Raw genomic sequence first — 27,781 nt, 5'->3', positions numbered from 1 at the left:
ATCTCTACTCTTTGCTAAGAGAACCTGTCAAAGTCCTTTTCAAGCTTAGGAACAAACTAGCCTTGAAGATCAAATTCTTATTTCTCATAAAGAAAAAAAAATTGGAAATAGAACTGGAAGTAACTGCTCGCTCTTCTGATCACATGTTCTTTGCTCTAAAGAAACTTCTGGTCTGTCAGCATTTATAAAGTCACATCTATGTTTCCTGAAATATTGTTCCTAAAATATAGATGAGTTCATAAAGTCCTTACTGTTGAATTTTTAAATAATCTTGTTTTAGAGAAAACTGATAAATATCGCACTTTATCGTTGTCACAGAATGATGCAGAATGGTTACAGTGTGTTCTTCGGACAGCTTTATGTTCTTTTCCTTTTGGGGAAGTGATTAAAAATCCAGAGAAGTAAACTGACTTGCTTAGAGTCTCATAATGAATGTACTCCAAAATGAGGAATCAAACTGAGAATTCCCCTACTTACTGGGTCAGTTTTGTTTCCTTGTTCATGTAATGAATCTGAAGTTAAATGCCAGTGTCTTGTTATATAATTCCTACATTTTCACTCACGTTGTCACACTTGTCCCAACATCTCTGACTGTGCATCCTTCCCATTTTATAGGCAATTGAGAAACAGAGAGGTTCATTGACAATCCCAGGGCCATTCTGCAAGTAGACCGCAGACCCAGACTCTGACTTTAGAGACGTTCAGCTTCCAAATAACTTCTGTTGCACTCTTGGTGGCAGTTATTCAGTCTGTTGGCATCTACCATAAAGGCAGCCTAAGTGCAAGGAGGCATGTCTGTGACCACTGCAGGCCAGAGGGAAGTGTGCTGATTCACTGACCTGTCAAGCAGTCTTAAAGTAACTCAACACTGGCATAATTGTTCACTCTCCTCAAAGCACTTTATGTGAATTTCCTAGTTAATACACACTCCTGTATATGTCACTACACCCATTTTATAGATGAATAATGAGAGACATGGAGAAAGTAGCATTGGTGGCAGAGCTGAAATTAAATTTGAGCTTCTAACGTCCAGGCCTTTATTCAGACCCCTAGGCCGCAGTCAGTGAGTATTTAACATAACTGCCGCAGAGTATTAATTAGAGTCATCAGGTGATATTTAAAGGTTTAATTCCAAGACGAGTAGTTTATCCTCATGGTGCCCCTGTAATGGTGATTTGTTAGTAGTAGGGAGAAAGGCTTGCCTGAAAAGAGCAGAGTGATGACAGCAGTGCATACCGATCAAGTGCCCGCACCAGCTCCTGGTTATCAGGGAATGAAGCAGCCTCGAGAGTCAGCTGTTGGCCTTTCTGTGCGGCGGGCACGTGGATGAAGCTCCGCTCTGCATCAGGGAAGATGTCCTGTTCCTCTGACTTCCTAGTGGGGGAGGGAGTTCCCCACACACACCCCTTTGGAGGCTCCACATTGGAACCTGTCACAATCCCATTCTCCACTGTGATACAGGCAGAAATTTTGCTGGGAGGAACGTGGATAAAGATCCTGGTGATGTTCCCCAGTGCCTCGCTGCCCAGATCCCACCTGATCTGATTTATTCAGTACCCGTTCACTGCGTGCTTTCTCTGACCCTCAGCCCCTGCTATCTTAGCTTGGGCTGCCACAGCAAAATGACACAGACTGGGTGGCTTAAAGGACAGAAATGTATTTTCTCACAGTGCTGGGGGCCGGAAGTCCAAGATCAAGGTACCAGCTGTTTGTTTTCTGGTGTGGACTCTTCCTGACTTGATAGCCACCTTCTCATTATGTCCTCACCTTCCTCTGTGATGTGTGCAGAGAGAGGTCTCTGGTGCCTTCCCTCAGAAGGACAAAAATCCTGTCTGACAGGGCCCCAGCCTTATGACCTCACTAAATATTACTTCCTTAGAGGCCCCATCTCCAGCTGCAACCACCCTGGGAGCTAGGCTTTCCACATGTGAATTTTGGGAGATACGAACATTCAGTCCATAACGTCTGCCGTGGATATGCAGAGAAGGAAGGGTCCCTGTGGACAGTGAGACATCATGGCTAATGTGAGACTTGAATAGTCTATTTTTTAATTTTTTGCCCATTTAAAAATTTTTTTTAATTTTATTTTTTGTTGTTGTTGAGGGGGGAGGTAATTAGGTTTATTTATTTATTTTTAGAGGAGGTACTGAGGGTTGAACCCAGGACCTCGTGCATGCTAAGCATGCGCTATTATCACTTGAGCTGTACCCTCCACCCCTGAATAGTCTTTAATGACTGGCTGAGTTTGAAATAGATGGAAAGCAGGGAGGCAACTATAGGAAAGGGAAGTACGTTCAGTAGAGCTGTGGAACGTGGTGTGTCCAAGGGACAGGGAGTTATGATGTACATACATTGCCGGGAACTGAAGGTTGTTGTCTCAGAAAGTTTGGAGTAAAGATGAAAACACATGCTGCAGCCTCATGGGAAAGGGCCCTGAAGTCCTGCAGGCAGTCTGGACCTGACCTCGACAGTTCACGGGGATCTACGGATGGTGTCTGTGGAGGAGCAGCAGAACACAGGGTTTTAAGAAGAGTCCCCTGGCGGGGCGGGTAGACGGCGCAGGTGCCGTGGTCCATCTCGGAGCAGCTCTTCCAGTCATAGGGGCCCGCCTTTTGTGTCACCCCTGTCCTCTGTTGATAACAGAGAACTGAGACAGTGCTGCACGTTGGCAGGCGTGACTCATTGCTGGTGTCACTGGTGCCATCTCCTATTTTCAGAGCGGTCTTCGCCCAGCCAGGCCTTCTAATAAAAATCATAAATGTCATACTAGGCCAAATCCTCTTTTTCTAACGTTTCACAAGTTGTATAATTGTATTCTAAGAATAAAGCTCGGAAGGTAAGGATTGGCCCCAAAGCACTCCCTCCCTTTTTTAATAACTTGTTACGAATCTCTCATCTGTGGCCACTTACGTTGCTTTATCTCACCTCTTCAGCTCTGTCACTTCTGAGCAGTGATGCTCCTTTACTTAAAAATTTCCTACTCATTTCTTCTGCTTTACTCCTTTCGTGCTTAATTTCCCTGTTCTCCCTGTGAGGATGGAGGCAGTAAAAATTAATCTCTCAGAACGTGGGCCTAGGACTAACTGCATCAGAATCATTACCCTGGGGTGTTTGTGTAAATGCGGGTTCCTGGGTGATACCCCAGAGCTGTAAACTCAGTCCCTGGGGGTGGGAGCCGCAAATCTTGCATCTCTAACAAGGTAATTCTCAGGCATCTTAAAGTCTAATAACATTTGGCACCATGTATTAGAACAGTAGGCTTTGCAGTCACTCAGGCCTGGATTTGAATCCCGTGCTCAGCACGTTATCAGCTCTGTCATCCGGACACGTTACTTGCGTTCTTCTTCTTAGTTTCCTCATCTACAAACTGAGAGGCTAAATAATGTATCTGTTTAGAGCACAGATCCCAGAGCTGAACTTCTGGGTTTGAATCTCGGTTCTACCAGTTACTAGCTGTGTTACCTGAGGCAAATAACTTAGCCACTCTGGCCTCTAATATTTCCTCATTTCTATAACAGAGATAATAACCTTGTAAGACTTAAAAGAATTCATGTTAAGTATTAGAGTGGGGGTAGGGGGCAAAGGAAGGAATTTTGCCCAAAGGGTGTGTTTGACAGGAGACTATTTGGTTATCACAACTGGGAAAGCAGAGAGTGGTTCCCACACCTAGTGGACAGAGGTAAGAGAGGTTAGTGCGATCCTACAATGCACAGGACAGCCCTCCCCGACACAGAATTACCTGGTACAAAATGCCAATGGTGCCACTTTTGAGAAACACAGCTTAGAACAGGCACATAATAAGCTCTATGTAAGTTTTGGCTGCTATTATTATTTGCTGTTATGGGAATAACAACCTTTACTTGGAGTATTATTTAAGCTCAGTGACTAGCTTTCAGCAGGTGTGGAGGTAGTGCTGGTGGCGATTATTATTAGGAAGCCAGATACCTACAAATACAGTCTTTCTATACAAGAGCAGTTCCCATTTAAAGAATCCTTTTCCAGTATAAATAATGACTTTGTTTAGAGTTTTTCAAAAGTAGAACACATCTGTAATCATTAATACCGCACATTTCAATAATAACTTTTTCAAAGCACTTTTACTTTGGCTTCATAGTCAGCATTTATTGTTGAATCTTTTACAAGACGCCAAGCTTGCCTGACAGCACCAGCGGGGCAGAAAGAACACAGAGGTTGGGTAGCGGGGTGCTGAGTTCACATCCTGACTCTGTCACCTAAGTACACGTATGACCTTGGGCAGTTCATTTCACTTTCAGTAATTGCCTCCACCTCTTGAGGTGTTTTTGTGAATTAAAAGGAAAAGTGCGCAGCCTGGGCAGCGGGGAGCAGGAGTAGGTTCTGGGTCGTGTTAGTTCCTGTTCCCTCGGTGGCACACTGTGCTTTTGGAGAGTGTAGTGTACGTAGTCACCTCGCTCCGCTGACTCAGAGGGCAGCCGAGCAGCTGAGGCAGATAGAGGAAATGGGAAAAGATGCAATGACTTGCTTTTCCAATGCTTCTGGGCAAGTGGAAATAGTCCAGGACCCGAAAAACGACTGTTCCATATCTTCCCTGCCACGGTTCTGTTGGAGAGGCCTGTGCTTACTTTCTTTAATACTTGCTCTTTCCAGGAAAGAAACATCAACATCTGACCCATTCTGTAGAAGGGAGCAGAGGCGAAATGATGATGCTGAGAATCTCTCTCCACCCCTCTGTTATTAAGAAGGGCAGCCTTATTTTATTGCTCTTTTCCAAAATTAATTTATCTTTTCTATTCATTTGCACAAATGACATTCTTTTTGGGGGGTCGATAATTACATTTACTTATTTTTTTATTTCTAGAGGAGGTACTGGGGATTGAACCCAGGACCTTGTTTATGCTAAGCATGTGCTCTACCACTTGAGCTATAGCCTTTCCCCTACAGGTGCCATTCTGACTTTGTATTTCATAGGATGTTAAAACTGTAATTTTTCTTAGTATTATGAAGGTGACAGTGATTTACAGTGGCCTGTGTTTTTATCTACTTTACTGTCTTGCGGTCTGGTACCTGGAAGACATTTTAAATTTGCTATTCACATTTGTTTAAAAGAAAAAAAGGGTGAAACTGTGCAGTGTCTGGAAATTAGAGTCTATTCAAGACCTTGCACATGGCTGCCAGTCTTCCCCATCCTCAATCCTCGCCACTCTCACACCAGGAAGAACTGCCTTTGTTTGACCAGTCTATGTTAGACATATTAGCAAGAACTCATCAGATCTCAGTTAAAGGTTAATCTCAGTTCAGGATAAGAAGTTTGAAGTTTTCAGTGAAAGACTACTGAAGGCTTAGTGGAAAATTGGAGACACTAAGATAGTGATCTATGGACACAACACTTTTCTACCTGAGAATGCCAGTGATTGGAAAATGTAGCAAAATCATGTTGATGACCTGGAAACTAAGATAGGATTAAGAAATGTCATATTAGTGGGGGGTCCTACAGGTAGAGAGGCAGAGAGAAATGGAGTTTTTCCCCCTTTCAGTAGATAAACGGTGTGGAATTTGATAACTTTGAACTTTCCTCCTCATGTGTTGATTCACATCCCATTTCTGCGAAGGTTCATCCTCCCCAGCAACTCCAGAAATAAGCAGCTTTGGAAACCAGTAATAAATCCATGAAATGTGTTTCTGATGTGCTTTGATTAGATTTTTAGGGGTAAAAGGAAGTTTTAAAAAATCACATGTTTGCTTCTTGGCTGTCTTGGGCAACTAAAGACAAATGCAGCTGCTAAAGAGAGCTGGCAAATGGGAGTTTAGGATGAAGAGAACTGGCAAATGGGAATGTAGGGTACCATTTGCCCCAAGAGGCAGATGGTCTCTATAGAAGCCTGATTTCATTTACTGTTCCTTCTGAAGCTGAATGAAAGTGGTTGAATTTGAAGATAAAGTTAAACTGAAATTGTGGAAATACTTAGATACATAAAGTCCTTTAATCTGTTCTAATGTAGCATTTGATTTGCCTTTTTTAAAAGTATATTCAGATATTAACAGAATTTCTGCAAAAATCTGTCCTGAATGAATTTGCCAGGAAAAAAAGGAGGATTATTTCATTTGATGGTGTGATGATTAATCCTACCACCTGGATAAGCCAAGTGAGCTTCCCGCTGGAGATTGCTTCTGCATCTTTGAATTATGTATGAGTATTGCAGACTGATGAGACATAACCTCACCGAGGGATTCATCTGTATAACAGACAAATCTGTAACAGTGTTACTGTTCCCTCTGAATACCTTAAGTTCATTCCCCATGTTCAGAAAGTGAGATGTGTCTTTGTCCTGGAGGTGGTGACATGATTTTTTTAAGTGGCAGGTCAGACATGATCAAATCTCAATTAAAAACTGATCATTAATAAAAAGTTGGTCGAAGAGTTTGAGATTCAGGCAAACGTGTGTTATCTTCCATTATGAAAGCAGAATGAGTGCTGAGGGTCCAGGAAAAGAGCAGGCAAAGTCAGGGTCCGACCTAGCCTGACAATCAGGGACCTGGATGTCAATGCCATAGTAATTGCAGACGCTAGGGACTGTTCCAGCATGAATTTAAACAGCAAAAATAGGAAAGCCTCTTTGTGGGCCATTAATCAGTTAACAGTTCTGTTTTATAGTAATAAATTCCAACTGTACTTCCCCTGAAGAAAATCTAGTGACCCTCATCATTACTTGCTGCTACTTCAAGGCATATACTAAGATACAATGTAGTAGAAATTCTAGTAGGTTTCTTTTAATTTCACTTTAAAGAATTTTTTTGCCATCCGTCTCATGGATGACATGGGGGAAATTTTCACTTTCTCCGCTGTCTCCCTCCTAATGTTGTCATCTAGTTTGTACATGAGAGAAAATAGGGAAATGGAATCCAGATTCTCTGATTCCCATTTTGGTGTTTTCTCCATTAGATTAAACATTTCCCAGTGAAATGTTGGTGGTGAACCACTTTGTTAGGAGATAAAACCTGTATTTGAAAAGTGTCATTTTACTATTTGGGAGGGTTTTCTGATTTTATATCTGAATATGAAACACACACAAAAATCGGTGGTTAAAAATTATATTCCCTTAAGAAATTAATATGCCTAAAATAAGTTATTTGTAAGATTTTACCTCCTTTCCTGCTGGACAGTTTGTACGTAGTGACGGAGTCACCTTCTCTGATGCAGTTCTCAGGTCTTTTTCATTTTTTAGTCACAGCATGTTACCATATCTAGGCTTGAACTCTCAGAACCTCTCTCTTTCCCCTTCTCTCTCTCTTACCATTTTAATCATACAAAGAGTTATTCTTCCCTCAAGCAGCAAGTGATGACGTATCATTGATGCATTTTTAAAAATTCTAACTTTTAGACACTGCTGTCACTGTAAATGCAGATTAAACGTCTCAGCATTCATTTGTGAATTCGTGTGATTTTACTTTCATCAGTTCTCTTCGCATAGTTCTTTACAGTTGACAGTTGTTTTAATTAGCGATTTAATATACCAGTGCACTCATTTAAAATGTGCTTATGAAAACTGACCTTTATATAGAATACAGGTTGTGCTGCCTTGGTCTTCAAAGAGTTAATAAAACTAGCTTTCACTTTGCTTAGTTCCCCAAAGGTTATTTGGCACATTTCCCAGACCAAACCCCTAAGGTAAAGGTCAAGGTGCAGTGGGTTATATTAAGGTGCAGAATTTGAGCCTCTTATATCTTGCCCAACTTGTAGTCCTCCAGAAACTCAGTGGGAGCTATGGTTCATCAGAGCTTCAGAACATGATTAACAGACTGAAGAAGGCCCTGTAGAATTTCCCTTAATGGGGAATTGTGTGAGTGAGTACAGTGGGTGAGTCTTTGATACTTCTTGCTTTTTAGCATCCATATTTTATTTTGAGAACCCCTTAAGAGTACAGAGCTATGTTACACATACGTGGGAACAGGCCCAGGGAACTCCTCACGGGTTAAGAGCAGCAGCTGTTCCTTATAGTTTTCACAGTAGGGCTCAATGTAAACAGCCCATTCCCCGGGAGGAAATGAGACACGCAAGGGCAAAGTCATGGTTTCTGAACCAGCCTTCACCAGTCCTTTGTGACAAATGGAAAAGAGAGCTTCCTTTTATTAATAACGATGTGATTGGGGGAGGAAAGCGGAAAGGCAAGAGCAAGGCTGCAGAGATTAGGAGCCTAAAAACACCTTCTTAGAAACCTCTCAAGTTGACTCTAGGATAAGAAGAGAGTGTCTGGAGGTTTAATATTTTCCCTCTCAAAGGGGGCTGATATTGTTTAATCAGTTTATATTTATTGCTTTGAAATAAAAATGGCTCATATTAACTTTTGCCCAGCAAAGATCATTTTCCCTCTTCTGAAGCATGTTGATAACTACTCAGTGACCTATAGTCTTGACACTCAGTGGTATCTGAGATTGTCTCAGCAGTGTCACTTTGCTTGTCTTCGCTAATGCATGGAAGTAGAGCCCCCTTGTTACCTTGATTTTATGATGCTCCATGGTAGGATAAACTAGCACTGTTTTGGGTTAATAACCTTAGCAGTCCATTAAGAAGAGGCAGCATGCTTAACTGTGTGACGCTTCCTTTTACATAAACCACCCTGTTGACTGCTAATGGAGTGATTCTTTTTCACCTTCCCCTATCTGCAAGAGCCAAAGCCCAGAGTGGTACCTCCAGCTCATTGCCGTCTCCCAATAGAGAGACCTCTGGCTCTGCCACCATTGAAAGTATTTTTGAAGTTGTGTATCCAGCAGACTTCAAGGCTTATTTTTCTGTTCAGGCACAAGCATAATTTCCATAATGAAAGATTGATAAGAAAGTACTCCTCCTTCGGATCTACTCCCTCAAATCCACAGGTGATATATGTTCTGATGACACATGATCAAACAAAGCACTTCTTTTAAAGAAACTTGTAAATGACTCACTGCCATTTGAAAATCCAGAAATAACATATAACAGTATATAAGATGCTTCCTTTCCTTCTTTCTTTTGTCCATTAAAAAAAAAAACCCAAAAAATGCAAGAAGAAAAGCTAGTGAGTGTGTAACAGTCTAGGAATACTTTTAGTAGACCCAGAAACCATTAAAGGTGCCTGATTTTGAATTTATTTCATTGACCAGCCCAATGAGATTTTCTAACTAGGCCAATTTTCTCCACCAACATTTAATAACTGTTCCATCTCCTTGTACTTTATAGCAACAGAATTGACAGTTCAGGCAGGGTGGGGTATGGGGAAGATTGGGAGAGACAGCTAGAAGCAAATGAGGGAGTAGCAGCAAAATAGGATTAGGAAACACAAAGCATGATGGGTGACCATTCTCTGGTGTGCGGCCTATGGGATGCTTCAGATTCTCTTTAATAGATAAGATTAACTAGGGTACGGAACTTTCTCTTCCATTTGCTTTGCCTGCTGCATGCATACAGGCAAAGGTTAATGCTTCAATGTGGCAACAAGCCTCCTGGCCTCAAAATAATTGCTTGACTTCCTTATTTAAATCTCAACTTTATTCCCAATTCTTTACTAAATACTTTCATAAATACTTTAGTGTGTAGTAAATACTATGTACTAAATAAATACTATAAAGTATTTCATATTTACTATAGTTCTATAGTACAGTCTGCCCTTCTTAGTCACAAGTTCCACATCCGTGGTTTCAACCAACCACAGATTGAAAATATTAGGGGAAAAAATTCCAGAAAGTTCCAAAAAGCAAAAATTGAATTTGCTTTGCCCAGTCAACTGTTTATATAACATTCACATTATATTTACAACTACTTACATAGCATTTACATTGTATTGGGTATTATAAGTAATCTAGAGATGATTTAAGTATATGGGAGGATGTGTGTAGGTTCTATGCAAATACTATGGCCAGTTTATATAAGGGACTTGAGCATCTGTGGATTTTAGTATCTGGGGGGAGGTCTTGGAACCAGTCCCCTGAGCGTACCAAGGGATGACTGTACTATTATATGGTAAATATAGTAGATGTGCTAATGGCTTTCTCAAACACTTGAGCATATTTGTCTTTACCTAGTTCAGCATTCAGCCCCCTCTACCACCACTCTCACCACCTCCTTTTGTATTATTCTCTAATTTCCCCTTGAGCCCGTTATATCCCTTCTACCAGACTGGATTCTCAGTGTGTATGAATCAAGGTCGATAGAAGCATCTGCCTGCGGGAAGGACCGCCTTGTATTCAGGCACGGATGCTGGGGCTTGTGACCCACTGCTGTGACTGTAGGGCCACTTTCTTACGTTTATGGCAATTACACACCTTCATAAATCTACATTTTAGCAAAGACCTTCGAACGCCAGTGTGACAGTGGTCTGATCTGTTGCAGTCATGTGACCCATGAAGTGACAGAGGATTTTTCTCCTCGGGATCCAAAAACTGTTGTTGTGAAGCAGGATGGCGGGGCCTGCACGTCAGTCACACCAGCATTGCCTCTACCTGAACTGGAAAGGGCAGAGGAAAAAGAAGACATTTCAGATCCTCTGGACCTGAATCCCTGTAGTGCTACATACAGCAACTTAGGTAAGTGCAAGTGTCATATAAGTAGTATTTAAACTTTGCCGAATGCTGTATTTCCTTGGAGAGATGGTTTTTATTACTCTGCTGTGCAAAAGTTGGACTACTGGAGTTATAGATTATAACTCACATTCAGAAAAGTCTTGTGTTTAATACATACGAGGCATGTGTTAAAACAACTGTTACCATGAGTCCTGTGCCATGTGCTGAGAGTCTGACATGGTCCCTGCCTTGAGGGACTCTCCTGGAGGGAAAGAGATGAGCTTGTTAATGACTTCAGTATAATATGATAAGTGCAGTGGTGGAGAATACACGTGGAATATTTTTTATATTATGTAGGGGAGGGTATCAAAAGATGCCTCCCTGGAGATAATTCCTGAATTGATTTACCTGGTTGATGGAGGAAAAGAAGAGTATTTTAACCAGAGGCAATGACATGAGCAAAAAGCGTGGAGATACAAAATGTGGATTCCACAACCGTTTAGTCTTGCTGAAGTGTGCACTGGAGAGTTAGACAGGATCGTGCATTTCAGGTTAAACCTTAGATTTTTTTTTGCTGTTTGTGATAGTGAACCATCAAAGGAATGACATGATTAGATTTGTATTTTAGAATGTCCACTGCAAGGCCGCATGCGAGCATGGATTAGCGGAAATTATCTGGTAGCAGGAAATCTGGTGTTTGAATACTATTCCAGGACCACGTAAAAGGACAAGAAAGAAAGGCCTCAACTAAGATAATGGGAAAGGGAACAGTGGACAGATTTAAGAGATATTTGAGAGGTAAAATACCTCAGTGATTCATTGAATGTGAATAATGTAAAGAATCCATAATATATCCCAGGTTTCTGGCTTGGAGCTCATGGGCTCGAGGAGATAAGGTCCCAGTTATTGTTGGTGTTTAGGCAAAGCCTGAGGGACCATCTCTCAGAGATGCTGTGAAGGAGAATCCTGCACCACATAGAGGGTTGAACTAAATCATCTCTAATGTACCTGTCAGTGCAAAGATTCTTCAATTTTGTAACCATCTTTACTCTTCTTCCTTGAGTGCCCAATGACTCTGATCTGTCTCTCTCCCTTGAGTGTTTCCTCCCTTCTGAAAAACAAAGCTTTGGGCTGGACCATTTCTTGGTGCTGTTCTCCCATGAAGTCAGGAGAGAGATGAGTAGCATGCGCTGGACTGCTACATGCACAGCACTAGTAAGATGCTTATGGACCACTGGCCAACTCACACCTGTCTGGCAGCCAGTGGCATGTACTATCAAAGCATTCTTCTGCCTAGTTTCTCAGCCCCTTTTTTTGTATTTTTTTTTTTTTTTTGTCCATCAGGTTATTGTAAGGAAAAATCATTCTAAGATCAGCTAGTGTACTTGGAAATAAAGGTGTCCTTAAGAAGACCAAAAGATTAGGTAAAACGATAGGAGAAATACTTTAAGATGCCATTTTAGGGAAACTCAATTATAACAACCCACATGCAGGTGAAAATGCATTCATAAGGAAAAAAACTTCCATTCTGAGTTCTAGAAGGCTTTTAATGATGTATGAGTGGAGGAGAGTCTACTTTTGCAGCGTAACCAAGCAACCACCTTGGGTACCATTTTCCACTTGGGATAGATTTTATAGTCAAGCAGCTTATTGAACTTTTCCCATTCTTTTACATTTTATGAGGTATAAGATGACAATTTTATTTTTTATTTACTGTATGTCCTCAGACAGCATAATATATCAAGAATTATATTTCAGACATTTTCACTGCACCAAAATTTTTCATAACGTCCTCAGTAACATATATACTAATGGTTACTGATCATGTGTTATCTTATGGCATCTTTTCTTTAGAAATATCCATTAGCTAACAGTTAAAGTTAACTATTTTTTCTTATCGTCTTTTCAGTTATATAGATCGTTAGAAAAAATAGAGCATTACTTTCATGAATATGCCAACTGCCTTACATATATTAACTCATTTAATCTTTACAACAACCTTAGGAATTATTATCCCCATTTTTCAGATGAGGAAAGTAAGTCAGAGTGCCTTGGCCAAAGTCACAGAACCAGTAAGGACTAAACCAAGATTGGGGAACCCAGTTGGTCTATATTACTGGACTACAGTGATTGTAACCACTAAATTCTTCTAAAATACTGGACTATGGCTCCCTCTCTTTTTTTTTTTTTAAGTCATCTACTTTGAGACACAAAATTTAAGACTATTTTTAAAAAGATTATGATTAGAGTACAAAAATACAAAGTCATAATGCTCCATCAGGAAAATATCTTTCCTTCTATTCCCCTAGAAATATTTCCTTCTGTTTCCCTCTTGCTTTACTTTTAAAAATACGTGATGCTCGTAAAATGTTGCCTAGCTATTCTTAAGTGCTTAAGTGGCTGTACTTGACTCCATAGGGTTTGCTACATGGTCAGTTGCTTCTTTGGAAAGGTTTTACTATGTGAGGAAAGTAATAACTGAGTAATAGATAGGGCTGACTCCATCAGTTCTACAAACTGATAGGGTTTTTTTTGTTTTAATTTTTTGGTTTTTTGTTGTTATTTTTTCCTAATGCAACAAGTAACCCTTCAGGTTCAGCATTTTTTCCCCCTTTTCCTTAACATAAATAAAGCAAACTTTATTTTTTGTAAAATTGAATTATTAGATTTTAGAGCTACACTATGCAGTATGGTAGCCAGTAGCCACATGTGGCTATTTAAATTTAAATTCATTAAAATATCAATAAAAATTCAGTTCCTCAGTCTCACTTGCAATATTTCAAGTGCCCAGTAGCCACATGTGGCTAGTAGCTACTGTAGTCAGCATGCAGATGCAGAACATTTCTGTTGTCACAGAAAGTTCTATTGAACAGCACTACTTTAAAAGATCAGTTATTTGGGGGATTTGTATTGAATCTGTGAGCACAAAAATCAGTGGTTTTTATGCAACTTGACAACTCCTTAAGAAGGTTGCCCCTTACAGAGTGATGGTTTTCCTCTGGGTGATGGTGATATGAGATCACTGAACAAACTCTGATCTATAACACCTTAATTGACCTCAAACTGAGTCTAGCAGAGTATCTGCCACCCAAAATGATTTCCCGAAGAAGTGATAGAAGGTTTTTTTAATCAGACCTTCAACATTTTCCCCATGTTTCTTACGTCTATCTCAAAATGTCTAGGAGAAATATCACTAGATTTTTTTATGTGGCACACCTGACTGCTTTATCAGCCTGCTAAAATCAGGAGCTTGTAATGACTTCTACTCTGTTGGAAATTAGTCGGTGACTTTAGCTCTCCTTCACTCACTTTGTAACTGAGTACTCTAGACATTCCTTTTTAGAGAAATCTATCACGCCTCCCTTCACTGGACAGTTCGGCTCGTTCCTCTTTCTTTGTGCCTATAACCTGGTGCATTATCTGAAACACACAGAAGGTGCTAAGAACACGTTTGAATGAATGTGCTGAAAATGACTTTAACAATTGACTTTGTAAGATTCAGGTTAGGGAAATCATGCTCTCCTGAGGAAAGTTCAAATAAGAAAATTTCAAGCCCTGGTTCATGTGTTCCATTAATCAGCTGGCTTTTTGCCCCTAACATGGGACTTAAATCAGGGGTTTCCTAAATAAAGAATTATGTAAGCCATACCTCAGCTTGCTTTCTACATGTCCCCATGAGAAACTGTCCACGTTTCTTATCTTACTTACCTGAGCATCTCCTTAAGGTTGCAGCCTTTAAACACTGAAAGAAAACACCTGAAAGTCTTCTGTCTCTAAAACTTCCTTTGGCAATGTATTGACCGTCTGTTAAACTTTAAAGAGTAGATATATTTAAAGGAATGTCATTACATTGCCAGCCTTGATTTTGTAATTATGGAGTAATGTCATCGTAAACAGCAGCTTAAAAAAAAATTCTAAAGGACATATTACCATTCATTTATTTACTCAACAAATAATTTTTGAGGAATAACAAATAATTCTATGGGCCAGACATTAAGTCACACAATGCAAAGTTAATTATTTGAACCAAAGATTAAACAATTGCACATTTTAAAATTATCTGGATGTTTTTTTAAAAAGTGAGATTGACAGCTTTGAACATTTGTTTATGCATTTGTTGTACTTCCTACAATTGCAATTATCTCTATTTAAAAAGAAACCGTGGGCTGTGTTCTTATCTTTTAAGTTAGCTGCATTCACATTTAAAAATAGTTTCCCATATCCTGGAATTAGTTGTCAGAGTGCAATATTCAAATTACATAGATAACTTAGCCACAAATAATCTCTGTTCTTGGAAAGGTTCTCATTAATGAGATCTTAAAAAAGTTGTCTGTCAGCTGCCACAACACTGACATTCTTTAAAGTGGCCCGTGTGTCTCTTTATTTGAGGCTAAGCCTGAGCCTGAAGTGGTCTTGAAGGTCAGCTTTGTTTTATCATTTGGCATGAAGTTGATGTCCCCCCGTGGTTTGCCAGTTGGTCCTTACATTTAACTGTGGTGGGACCATGTGCCAGTAATAATGCCCAGGTGGGTTAGGACTCTTCCTCCCGAGCTGATGATGCCTGCTGCCGGGGGAACGGTACAGTGAGTGCTGGGCTCAGCCAGCCGGAGGCCCACTCATTTGACAAGGCTGGTGCCCAGTGTAGTGTGTGGCATCTATATTTATAAACTCCAGTGCTTCTTTCCCAGTTTGGTAATGGTCATCTCTTCTGCTGTCCTCTCCCTCTCTGTTCTCATCTATATTACTTGTCATGAGCCCTGGGAAAAGATTAGGGATGAAGATTGAAATTACAGTTTAAATAGAAAAATATATTCCACTTATTTTGGCTTTAACACTTTCATTTGCTGAACACCAGCTATCTCCCGGGAACCAGGCTCGGCACTGGGAGTACTAGTGCTGTCTTTAAGGACTCCTGGTCTTTGGGAAAGACAGGCGTGGCAGCTGGACTCTTAGGAGCTCATGTGTAGTTGCTGTGATGCAGATATTTAAAAGTTTAATGAAAGCCGCTGCCCGGAGGACTCTAGGAGAGGGTCACCAAGGTTTTAAGCTTAAAAGAAGAGTAGTTGTTTGACAGATTGACAAGCAAGGGATAACAGTCCCAGTAGAGAAAAGAGTATATAAAAGGCCTGAAGCTTGATAGAAAAATGAATGTTCAGTTAACTACAAGTAATTAATTAAAGACAGTTCCAGTGCAGAGTGAAAGGAGCAGAGTTGGCAAGATGAGGCAGAGTGGAAAAGCCGGCTAGATCATAAATGGTATGCACGTATCACAGTGAGTATCTTTTACCTGTAGGAAATGGAGAGCCACTGAAGAATTTTGAATAGAGGGACATGATCAGGATTTTTAAAAGATCAGTCTGGAAGCTACCTACGGGATGACTGGAGGCAGGGACACTGACTAGGAAACGGTGACATTCCAGTCTTACTGGAATAAAGAGCTAATTGTGCTCATTAGCATACTGCTCCTATCCAAATGGGGCATCATCAAGTGCCTTTAATCCCCAGCACCCTAAAATTGTAATGATTGTCGGGTCTTAAGGAAACACTTGCTGTGATTTTTTTGTGATATTGTGTCTTCAATGAGAGTGCCTTCCAGTAGATCTAAGTAGTGATATAATTATTATTTTGAGTTTTTTCGCTGTGTAATCATCTTTAAAATGTTGATCTTTAGAGATAATATTTTTCTTATTTCCTTTCTATTTATTATATCAATCATGTAGGTTTTAAGAGCCCGTAACAATCATTTTCCTTCTGAGGAGTCTCAAATACCCTTTTTGCTTCTTTGAAGTTAGTGTCATTAAATTATTCCCTTTTAATCCGTCTTTCATCATTTGATTTTTGGAACGTGATATAAAGCCATATTTGTCAGTCTGAAGACATTTTTAAGTGGGGAGAAAGTATAAAGATAGAGTTTGAAGCACAAAAGGAAAGGAAAAGGAAGTATGAGTGTGGTTTAGTCAAACATATTTGTCCAAAAGAACTTATTTAGTATATAGCAAGGCAAGATTTAGAACACAATCTATTTTTTTTTTCTGTGTAGAGAGCTGGTATGCCACAAAAATGTAGAGTATGTGATGTTATATCAGGCCTGCTGAAAGCTGAGCTTAGATCCGGTCCCAGAGGCTTGAGAAGAATGTACAGGATTAAAAGTTTAAAATAAAAACAGCCAAGATACGAAGCTTTTAAAACATTGACCCAGATGATTGGAATTCAGTTAGGAGAACTTGTCCTTCTTGGAGGAAAAAAAAAAAAAGAAAAGAAAACACAGAACACTTCTAGACGTGGGAGAACGGCTTGATCTAGTCGCATGAGCTGTAGAATGCTCGCTGTTTCATTTGAAACGCAAACGTTTGATTCCCGTGTGGAAATCTTTGCTCCCAGGAGATCGTATCCCATTGTCTGGGGAGAGAAACCACTGTTCATTATCTCTGTGTCCTTGCTGTCTTGGCTGTCCATTTTCATTTTGGAATGATGACCATCTCTGCTGACTCTGTCCTTCAGTCTGGCAGCTGTTGACTGCACACCTGCTGCCTGTCTCGTACCACCCGAGGTTCTGAGGGAATGTAAAAAAAATACATACACACGTTAAAAAAGACAAAAAGCGCTAAGAGAACACAGAGGGAGAAGTGATGGCTCCCAGTTTGGAGAGAGGGACTGGAGAAGAGGGAGGACTTCAGTGGAGAAAGAGCCATCCAAGCTGGGCTTAGGATGGAACACCTTTACTAAGGCAGAGATGTAAAAATAAAAGCAGGGAGCATATTCAAAGAACGGGAGTTGAGTGATTCTTGTGGGAGGGTTGATGAAAAACAGTGGTAGATAAGACTGAGAGCCTTGCCCGACTCCCTGAGGAGTTTGGACTTTATTCTGTCGGTGGTGAAGGTGGCGTGATCGGCCCTCTGCCGCCGCCTCTGGTCAGCATTAAAGAGGTGCTGGTGGAGACAAAGCTTGTCTCACTCGTCAGTCAGATCTGAGCTAATTTGAAAGGAAAAAAAAGGTGCTTTTGGAATTCTCCATTCCTTCTGTGCCCGGGATTGTTTTTGTTTGTTCTAATTTAGAAAAATGGGTAGGAAATGGTGCCCCATATAAAGCCTCTCCTGAGGTCCACGCTGGAAGGAGTGAGAATAGGTTCATGTTTCTAGGTTTTTTGTTCATTAATTCATTTCTTCCCTCCTTCCTTCCATTCCTTTGCTTTGTCCTGTGTATACAAATGAGACAAATCTCTGCCCTCAATGAGCAAACCCATAGGGAATTCAGATAGGGACACAAGTCAGGTGTTTTGAGTTTTTAGAGAGAATTGTTCACAGGATATAGCTGAGGTCCCAAGGAAGAAGAGGTCAGTTTTGTCTCTTTTTTCTCTTGTAGCCCTAAATATTTATTCCTGTGTTTATCAGGAGGTATTTATTGAGCATCTGTTATACACAGGCCCAATTATTGACGTCAAGAACACAACAGTGAGTAAAACAAAAGTCCTGGCCCTCTTAGAGCTTAACATGCTCATATTCTTTCTCTCCCTCATTCTCATGCTGTCTATATATACATACTTTTGTTCATATTTGTATGTAATACAGCTCTGTTTCTTGTAAGAGAATTTTACTACATGCTATTAGTGGAGAAAGGGGGTCCTTAGGTTTGCTTGTATATTGTCACAGTTTGTATAAATGCTTCGGTATTCTTAGAGTTACATGCATGGGAAATGGAATATATTGTTATTGCAATCACAGTTTATATTGGTGCTTACCCTTGGCATTGCTGCAAGGACATGATTTTAATAAAACAAACCACCGACTTTATTCGTTATCACCCTCAAGACCATCCAGTGCCTTCTATTCTGTCTGATCCTCAGTAGGAACATCTATTAGTTTCCTAGGGCTGCTGTAACAAAGTACCACAAACTGCGTGGCTTAAAACAGGAGAAATTTATTTACCCACAGTGCTGGAAGCTAAGAGTCTGAAATCAAGGTGTTAGCAAGGCTATGTTCCCTCTGAGACCCTGGGTAGAATCCTTCCTTATTTCTTCCTAGCATCAGGTCGTGGCCATCAATCCTTAGTGTCCCTGGCTTGCAGCTGCATTACTCCAGTCTCTGCCTCTGTCATCACATGGGGTTCTCCCTGTGTGTCTGTCTTCATAGGACATTTTCCCCTTACAAGTTCACAAGTGATAATTGGATTGAGGCCCACCCTAATGACCTGACCTTAACTTGATTACCTTTACAGAGACTATTTCCAAATAAGGTCACATTCATAGGTATCAGAGGTTAGGACTTCAGTATATTTTGGGAGAGAGGACATAATTCAACTCATAACAGAGTATTATGCCCTAACTCTGAGACAGTGAGTGAAGATCTCATTTGAATAACATTACTAATTTTTATAATTTTATTAAAATTTCATGGTCTGTTTCTGTCTTTAAAAAAATAATGCCTCCTTCCTCATTATAAAGTAAGTCCTGGAGGTGTCACTGATCACTTACATATATGTTTTATCTTCTTCAAAGCATAAATGCTGGAAAGGAAGCAAAGATGATTGGCTCTGTAACTAGGGCTTATAAGAGAGATTCAAAAGTAGCATCTCTCAAATCACAGTTTATATGCCTCCCCCCAAATAAAACAGAATCACATAACAGTTTGTGGATGATGTTTGAAACAGCAGTTGACTGCTCATATACATGGTTTCCCTTACCAAAATCACGGGGATCTTATACGTAAGCAAGTTTAAGCAGTGCCAGAATCCACCTCTGTAGTGAAATAAAATAACGTAGTTTATGAAATTGTATTCATATGTGCTGGATTGAAACTGACAAGTGCTGTGTACAGTACAATATAACTTTGGAACAAAGTTAAAAGAATAGAATAGAATATTCTGAGCAACAGTCTAGCAGTCTCATTTGCTGGTTCCAATTGTTTTTAATAATGCTCCCAAGTATTTTTTTAATCCACAAATGCTATCATCTCTACTCTGTCACAATGCAATTATTTGAGTGTCTGTCATTCCTTAATATTCTAGTGTGGTAAATACAGCACTCTTGGGGCCAAGAGTGGAGAATCTGAATTCCTTCTTGAAAAGAAAGCCCATCACCCTGTTTCTATAGCAAAGAAATACTGCGACATTGTTCACATTTGTTGCTGCCATCAAGGCTTGGACTCTTACCTTTAAATTTAGCTATTTGTTCTTTGGTTGTTTTCTTTTGCATTTTGAATTAAGGTATTGACTCCTTATATTCTCGTGGCTACCTCTCTTATTTCTGCTTAAGTTTCAGTTATGTAACAAGAATGAAAACTTACTTATTCTTTACTCTTTCTTTCTTTCTTTCTTTTAAAACAATACAGGGCAATCTAGAGCAGCCATGATACCTCCCAAGCATCCACGGCAGCCTAAGGGAGCTTTGGATGATGCCATTGCCTTTGGTGGGAAAACAGACCAAGAAACACCTAATGCTCCTCAACTTACACCACCCCCACTGCCAAAGAAAATGATCATAAGAGCCAATACAGAGCCAGTCTCCAGAGACCTCCAAAAATGCCTGGAAACTACTCTTTGCGTCATGGCTAATCCCACCTACGATATCGACCCCAACTGGGATGCCAGCAGTGCTGGCTCTTCAATCAGTTCTGAACTCAAGGGGCTGGACGTTGAGTCTTATGACTCCTTGGAGAGACCTTTGCACAAGGAGCGACCTGTGCCCTCAGCAGCAAACAGCATCTCCAGCTTAACCACTCTCAGTATTAAAGATAGATTTTCCAATAGCACAGAGTCCCTGTCCAGCCGGCGTGGTCCCTCTTGCAGACAGGGCCGAGGCATCCAGAAGCCACAAAGACAAGCACTTTATCGAGGACTTGAGAATCGTGAAGAAGTAGTGTGTAAAATCCGAAGCCTTCATACAGATGCTTTGAAGAAACTGGCTGTCAAATGTGAAGACCTCTTCATGGCTGGGCAGAAAGACCAGCTCCGTTTTGGGGTGGACAGCTGGTCAGACTTCAGGCTAACCAGTGACAAGCCGTGTTGTGAGGCAGGCGATGCCGTTTACTACACAGCTTCGTATGCAAAAGATCCCCTTAATAACTACGCAGTCAAGGTAAGAAAGTATTATCAATCTGATTTTAAGCTTCTCCAACACACTGTCACTGAGATGGCTCTTTTTTCTTTTTTTTCTCTTCATTCCTCCATTCAGCAAAAACTCACTGAGTATCCACCTTACACCAGGTATTGTAAAAAGGAGATGAACTCATTACCTAGGGGAGCTAACAGATGTAAAGAGACAGACCTATTACACAGTATACTGAGTGCGAAGACAGAGGTAAACAGAATTCTGAGGCAGCTTAGAAGAGCCTTAACCCAGACTCTAGATGCCAAATAATTCTTCTTAAAGTAGGTAGCCCTTGAGCTGTGGTCGTTTGCAACGGTTCCCTGTACAAATGAGATCTGTTATGTTCCTTCCACTCTGTTTCTGTCTCTATTCTCTGGCAAATAAGAGACCCTTGTCGCCTTGTTTTCTAACTCCTCTGCTTGGAAGGTAACCAATATTTTTATTGGGAACTTTTTAAGTGTTGTATATTGTAATCGTCACAAAGACTTCATGTCTTATCCATTTGACAGATAAGAAAATAAAGCTTAGGGTCACACAGCTAGCAGTAAGTAGAGCCAGGATTTCACCACAGATCTCTCTGACTCCACTCTGTCCCGTATGTCACAGGTTGATTTCTTAAATGTCTGTCACCCATTCCAGAGAGCCCACTTCTTTAAGAGGGCTAAAACTGTTAACATCAAGAATTCTTGTGCAGTTACATTCACTGTAGCAGCAAGCCATAGGCCCAATCCAGTATAATAAATAAAGCATGGGCTTTGATGTCCAAAAGATCTGGGTTCAAAGCCACTTAGTAGTTCTATTGCAAGTTGCCACTCTGAGTCTCAATTTCCTCAGCTTTAAAAAGGGATAAGAATGGAACCTATCTCATGGGGCTGTTTGACTAAAAGTGAACAGAACGTCTCTGATAAGTACTCACTTCTTTCACTATCCCTTAGCTCCTTCCCTGGATTACTTGAAGACAGTAACAATCTTTGAGCCTCAATTTCCTCCTCTTTTAGATGTTTACAATGATGATCCATCTACTTTGTGGGTTTGAGGTCAGGATCAAGTGAGATAATGCATGTGAAAGAGTCTAAAAACATAAAGCTCTTTGTAAACTTAAGGTGATGTTCCCTGTTCCCATAGTCCTTTTTTACTGATTCTAGTCCTGGTTCAAAACCAACTAACATATCCAAATGACTTGTACATGTTAATTCGGCTTAGAAAGACCAGGTGGTGTCTTGGTAAATTAACAGATAAAGTAAGCAATTGGCCTTACCTGTCTATCAAGACGCAGTGTATGTATTTGGACCAGACCTTCAGCTGGCCGCTGTCTGCAGTGGCAGCGCCTGTGTCACCTCACGGTCTGGCAGCACTCACAGAGTGACCCTGTGCCCCAGCGCACACTTCTTAAATTAAACTGAGCGGTAAACTGCAGAGAGAGGATCTAGATTCGAGTTAATACATTGCTGTTGAGTCTAGAAAGGCATTTTGAAATTCTGTGTAGTATTCAAGAGCTGTTATACCAGTTGGGGTTATGGGACCTCATCTATCTTGGGCCTTTATTTATTGCTACAAGATTGCCAATGCAGAATGAGTACCTGTTTCAGAAAGAAACATTGAACTATCTGTTCTTTCAAAACATCTGAGAAGTAGGGCTTGGCTAACTTTATGTATTATTGCTGTGCAATCTTGTCTCTTTCCCAAATCAATGGTCTGGTATCGATTTCTTTGCTTGTAATGATGCAAAAGCAATCTCCAAAGAACAGGTGGCAAGTGGTTACATACTGGGAGCTGTTGGCAGGTTTGGGAAAGGATGTTTTACACTAAATGGCGAATATAAATGTCTCTTTGAAGGCCCTCTGGGTGTTTCTAGAAGTACCTAATTGATAGTACAACCTTAAAGGAATAAACTACTAGGACACTGTGAACCTTACCTTTGCAGAGATGAGGAAAAAAGACCAGCAGTTGGCTCACACAAACTGCTTTTTACTGTTTGTCTTCTTAAAATATCCCTTTCCCTACTAATGGAATTTAGAGTAGGCTAACAGATGTGACTGTCTCTTGAAGAGACTAAGAGGTCTTTTAAAATGTTGTAAAAGGAAGTCAGTGCTAGAGTTTAATAATTTGAAAGCCAAAGGATACTACCCCTTAAATACTAAATGCACTGCAGTAATAGAGTGCTAAGATCTTTACTTTGGGTGTCGTCTCAGTTGGCTCGGGCTGCCATAACAGCATACTATAGACTAGTTGGCTTAAACAACATAAATTTATTTTCTCACCGTTCTGGATGCTGGAAAGTCCAAGATCAAGGTTCCAGCTGATTTAGCTTCTGGCAAGGGCTCTCTTTCTGGCTTGTAGATGGCTGCCTTTTCCCTATATAGGTCCTCACATGGCTAAGGGGAGTGGGGGCTTTCCAGTTTCTCTTCTTAGGACACTAATCCATATCAGGGCCCCACCCTTGTGACCTCATTTAACCTTAATTACCTCTTTGTAGGCCCTGTCTCCAAATATAATCACAGTAGCGGTTAGCACTTCAACATATGAATTTTGGGGGTTCACAATTCAGTTCATAGCATTCTGCCCCTGCCCCGCCCCCAGAAATTCATGCCATTATCATACAAAATGTATTCAGTCCATCCCAACAGCCCCAAAGGTCTTAACTCATTCCAGCATCAACCCTAAAGTCTGAAATCCAAAGCCTCGTCCAAATATCATCTAAATCAGATGGGTGAAACTCAAGATCTGATTAATCCTGAGGCAGATTTCCTCTCAGATGTGAACCTGTGAAACTAGTCACTTCCAAAATACAATGGGACAAGCATAGGGTAGATAATCCCATTCTAAAAGGGAGAAACCAGAAAGAAGGGAGGGATGATGGGTCCTGAGCAAGTCCAAATCCTTGCAAAGCAAATTCCATTAGATATTAAGGCTCAAGAATAATCCTCTTTGATTCAGTACTCTGCCCTCCAGGCCCAGTGAGGTGGCAGCATCACCCCCATGGCTCAGCTGGGCTCCCTGATCCTTTGGCTCTTTGTAGGGGCCCACCCACATGACTCTCTGTCAGGGCAGCCTACCCTTGAGACACTCACTGGGCAGGGTCCTCCTGCCTTCCCAGTTTGGAAAGACAGTCCTGCCCTTTGAAACCCAGAAGGAAACAGCCTTGCCTCTGGGCCTGTCGTGGGAATAGCAGCCCTGTGATGATCTCTGAAACACCCTCAGCGTCATTCTTCCCTTTCCTTGAAGAATAGTGCACTTTCACAGCTGAATAGCTCTGTGGTCCAGTCCTGTAGAATCCAAGAAGTCCAACAGCCTTCCTTCATTCCACCCAGCTTTCTCTATCTCTGTAGTTCAGACTGACAGTGCCTTTGCTGGTATAATCTCATCTCTATTTCTAGCTTCTGCTGAGATGGCAGATTAAGTCCATGAGTCACACTGCAGCCTCTTTATCAAACTTGTTCTGTTACACCCTCAGTATCCTCTTTAGAACAAACTTTTTCATCTCTTGCAATGTGGCTAGGCTGAGAGTTTTCCAAATCTTCAAGCTCTGGTTCCTTTCTGCTTAACAATTGCTTCTCTCTCCCTTTGCACTTTCCTACAAGCAATTGGGCAGAAACAAACCATTCATTCCTTTAACACTTTGTTTAGAAATCTCTCAGCTAAGTATCCAGTTTCATTGCTTACAACTTCTTCCTTCCACAAATACTAAAACATAGTTTAGTCAAGTTTTTTTTTTTTTGCCATTTTATAAGAAAGCTCCCCATTTTCTAATTTCTAAATTAATGTTCCTCATTTCTGTCTGAGACATCACTAGAATCACCCTTAATATCCTTCTTTCTAGCAACAGTCTGTTCATGAGTGTCTGGACTTTTTCTGTCATACATCTTAATACTCTTCCAGCTTCCACCCAATTCCAAAGCCCTACATTTTGGGGTGTTTATTACCCACTTCTCAGTAACAGAATCTTACTCTTAGTCTTACTCAGCTTGGGCTGCCTCAACAAAATACTAGAGAACGAATGGCTTAAATTTTCCCCCAGTTCCAGAGACTGCAAAGGAGGATTCTTTTCCTGGCTTGTAGACAGCCACCTTCTCTCCTCATGTAAGGGCTTGGGGGTGGGAGGTGTGGAGAGTATGTCACATTGCGGGTTGGGGCTTTGACATATGAATCTTGGGAAGACACAGTTCAGTCCATAGCTTTATTCTGTTTTTCATTCAGTGTGAATAGCTTCATTATTTTTTATTGGTCTTAAATTAAAAGAAGATCACAACACAGAATACAGAAAAGTAGATTTGGAGTCAGCTGACATGGGTCCAAATTCTGAGTCTAAGGTTGTGTATTCCCAAGCAAGTCATGTCACCTCTCTTGATTTTCACATGAATGGATACTCACGACCCTAACTACCTCGTAGGGCTGTTATATACATGTGTTTATGTAGTGAAATTGCCTTTATAAACTATAAAGTGCATATAAAAGGCAGTAAAATAATGCATTATTGTTCTTAACAATAATGGAAAATTACTTCTCAGCATTCTTTCAGTCACTCACTATTATTCTTCGTTAATATTAGGCACTAGCCGGAGCGTATTTTGGTAGGTTCTGCACTTAGATATTTTCTTTCTCATTACTTCAAAGACATAAACATCTTTCCTTAATATTATGAGAGAAAGCTACTATATGTTACAATCCACCAAAATTTTAGCACTGCCAAAAATTGGAAACAAATTAAGTACCTGATACTAAGGAAACAATTTAATAAATTATGGTACATCAACCCAATGGACTGTTGGCAGCCATTAAAAATGGTCATTATGCAGACTATGTAAAATCATGGAAAACATTTTTCGTAAAATGTCACATGAAAATAGCAGAATGCTAAACACTATGATCATAGCTTGACCTATGAATTGGTGACAAGCACATAATTTCTATGTTAGAGCTGATGGTTAGAGGCGATTTTTATTTTGTTTATAAAAAGTTGTCATAATGTCGTTTAAATGAAAAAACTAAGGAATTGGAGATCTTGGGTCATTTGACACTGCGCTTTTTGAAGGCAAGTATGCTTAGTTATTCATCTCTGTAGTCGCACCCTCTAAATACAATTATAAACAGCTCCTGTTTCACACTAGCTCCTCCCTCTGGACTGCTCTTCTGGGAAGAGCACTGTTGTCTGCAAGTGACCTATTTCAGAATCACCTTCAGGGGTCCTCGTGAAAAATGTAGTTCCCTCGATCCCGTCCCATGCCTACAAAATCCGCATCTCTAGAAGGGGGGCCTGGGTGACTGCATTATTAGGAAGCACCCCCAGGTGGTTCCTACACACAGTGTTTGTAGACTGTTGACATAGTGGTTAAGAATTTGGACTAAGTCAGACAGACCTGGGTTTAAATTTGTGCCGTAGCAGCTCCTTAGCTTTGTTACCTTGGCCCAGTTACTTGCCTTTTCCAAGCCTTACAGTGTCTTTATCTGTAAAATGGAGAAAATGCTTCATTCTTCTTAAAGCCATTGTGAAAGATCACAAGAGTCAGTGTGCATGTAGAGATGTGTACAGTGCTCAGAGCGTCATTTGGTGCAAAGTGAGCACTCAGTCAGTGGTAGCTGTTCATTCCTCCACTCTCCCTTCTCAGGTGCCTAGAAGGTTCCTGTGTTTTCCTAAAGAATCCAGCTCTGTGAGTTTTCTTCTCTGATTTTCTGAGAACGTGTTGACAGTTCCTCTCGTGTACCTGCTCTGTACCTGGTGCATTTTTCTATCACAGCTTTCTCTGTCATGGTACAGTTATACCCTCGTATGACACTACCATCATACAATTAAACTGACATACCCCCCCCCCCCACTATTACACTCAGGCTTCCCCATGGCAGGCACCATGGCTTACTAATCCTTATAACCTTTCGGTAGTATTAATCTAATATTCTTAGCATTAGTTAGCATTATACACTGTCTAATATTATTTTGTGTACACAGTAGGCATTCAATAAATATTTCTTGACCTTTTAGTAAACATTTACTGTATAAAACACTGTGATATCTGTGTGAGTTTACTGAAGTTCATGTGAATAAGACAGAAGCCTTCCCTCAAGGAGCATGTATTCCAGTGGGGAAGACAAAGTATAAACCGCTCTTAAACGGGACAGGTTATAATGAAAGCCCAGAGCTGTCTGTGGAATGGAAAGAGGAATAAAGATTAATAAATGAAAGAAGTCATTGTTCACACTGGTCTCAGGGCTGATAGAAAAGGGCCTCTGGTGTCCACTTCACGCCATTCTTGGTGGTGAGTGCAGTGCACGGAGTCAGGAGACCGTGTCTGGTGAGTGGCTGCATGTAGGACGAGGGCAGTGATGCTGAAACTTCCAGGAGGAGCAACCCCAGGAGGATGGTGATGTCATTAACTGAAGTATGAATCCAAAAAGCCAGAAAGATGAGCTCTCTGTGGTGCATGCCTATGGGACAGCCAAGTCAAGAGAAAACCTAGTCGGATTAAAAATGTGGGTTTGGTACTCAGAAGAGAGGTCAAGTTTACCAAGTCCTCTGATAAACTTGATTTAGTTCAAACTGTGGAAATATATGATACTATAGTAGCAGAATCTGCAAATTGGGGGAAAGCTCCCATATCTAAGTGACCCAAGGCAGGAGAATCTGGAAAAGATGTAGCAAAGGACAAGACAGAGTCAGGGTCCAGGAGTTCATTCCCTGGTGAACCTCAAAAAAAAAAAAAAAAAAAAAACCACCTTGGTAATAGTGCGAGGGGCTGTCAGATGCAGTGAGTTAGTGGGAGTGTGGAATGAGGAAGCTGCAGGGCCCGTGAGCACAGCCTGTATTTAAGTGTTTGGTGAAAGGCCAAACTGATTCCTAGCTGTATTTAACCTTCAACCCCTGTTTCTGCCTCATTCATGTCTCCTTTTATCCCCCATCACCATTTTGTGCGCCACCTCCCAGTAAATGGGACCGTTTGTCTCTGTGGCTGCATGTTGGCTGGCCTCCAGCCTTTAACTTCCCTGCTCTAAATAAAATCCACCTTGCTTTCTCCCCCTTCAAGGAATCTGGGTAGCCACGGACCAAACGCATAATCTTCAAAGTAGACTCGAGTCAACTTTAGAAGGGCAGGCCTTCATCATTCTATACAGGAAGAAACAGAACCAAGAGGAACAATTCTGTTTGCACAGTGTCACCAGCTTCATGGCAGGCCACTTCCCGATTCCTATGTGGAA

The 27,781-nt window shown here is 40.8% G+C and overlaps 1 protein-coding gene and 1 long non-coding RNA gene across 12 annotated transcripts in view; one reads left to right on the top strand and one right to left on the bottom strand.

Annotated features, from left to right (window-relative positions):
- PEAK1 (pseudopodium enriched atypical kinase 1) overlaps positions 1-27,781 on the top strand; it is a 204,727-nt gene that overhangs the window by 162,260 nt on the left and 14,686 nt on the right. For all 9 annotated transcript variants that reach the window (XM_074354018.1, XM_074354013.1, XM_074354017.1 and 6 more), the window contains 2 exons: positions 10,340-10,533; positions 19,836-20,581. In XM_074354018.1, the coding sequence (XP_074210119.1) occupies positions 10,340-10,533; positions 19,836-20,581 (940 nt within the window). The remainder of the gene's footprint in view (positions 1-10,339; positions 10,534-19,835; positions 20,582-27,781) is intronic.
- Positions 16,511-23,921, bottom strand: LOC141575228 (uncharacterized). 3 transcript variants are annotated; one of them, XR_012502663.1, is made up of 3 exons: positions 22,855-23,921; positions 21,852-22,004; positions 16,511-20,747 (listed from the first exon to the last, which is right to left on the bottom strand). It is a non-coding gene; the product is annotated as an uncharacterized LOC141575228 (long non-coding RNA). The 3 variants fall into 3 exon arrangements; XR_012502661.1 differs by lacking the exon at positions 22,855-23,921 and having other exon boundaries at positions 21,852-22,747; XR_012502662.1 differs by lacking the exon at positions 22,855-23,921 and having other exon boundaries at positions 16,511-17,062; positions 21,852-22,747.

The sequence above is a fragment of the Camelus bactrianus genome, chromosome 27 (genome assembly GCF_048773025.1).
Source record: "Camelus bactrianus isolate YW-2024 breed Bactrian camel chromosome 27, ASM4877302v1, whole genome shotgun sequence".
In the NCBI taxonomy this organism is placed as follows: domain Eukaryota; kingdom Metazoa; phylum Chordata; class Mammalia; order Artiodactyla; family Camelidae; genus Camelus; species Camelus bactrianus.
This window is presented reverse-complemented; position numbering and strand designations above follow the sequence as displayed.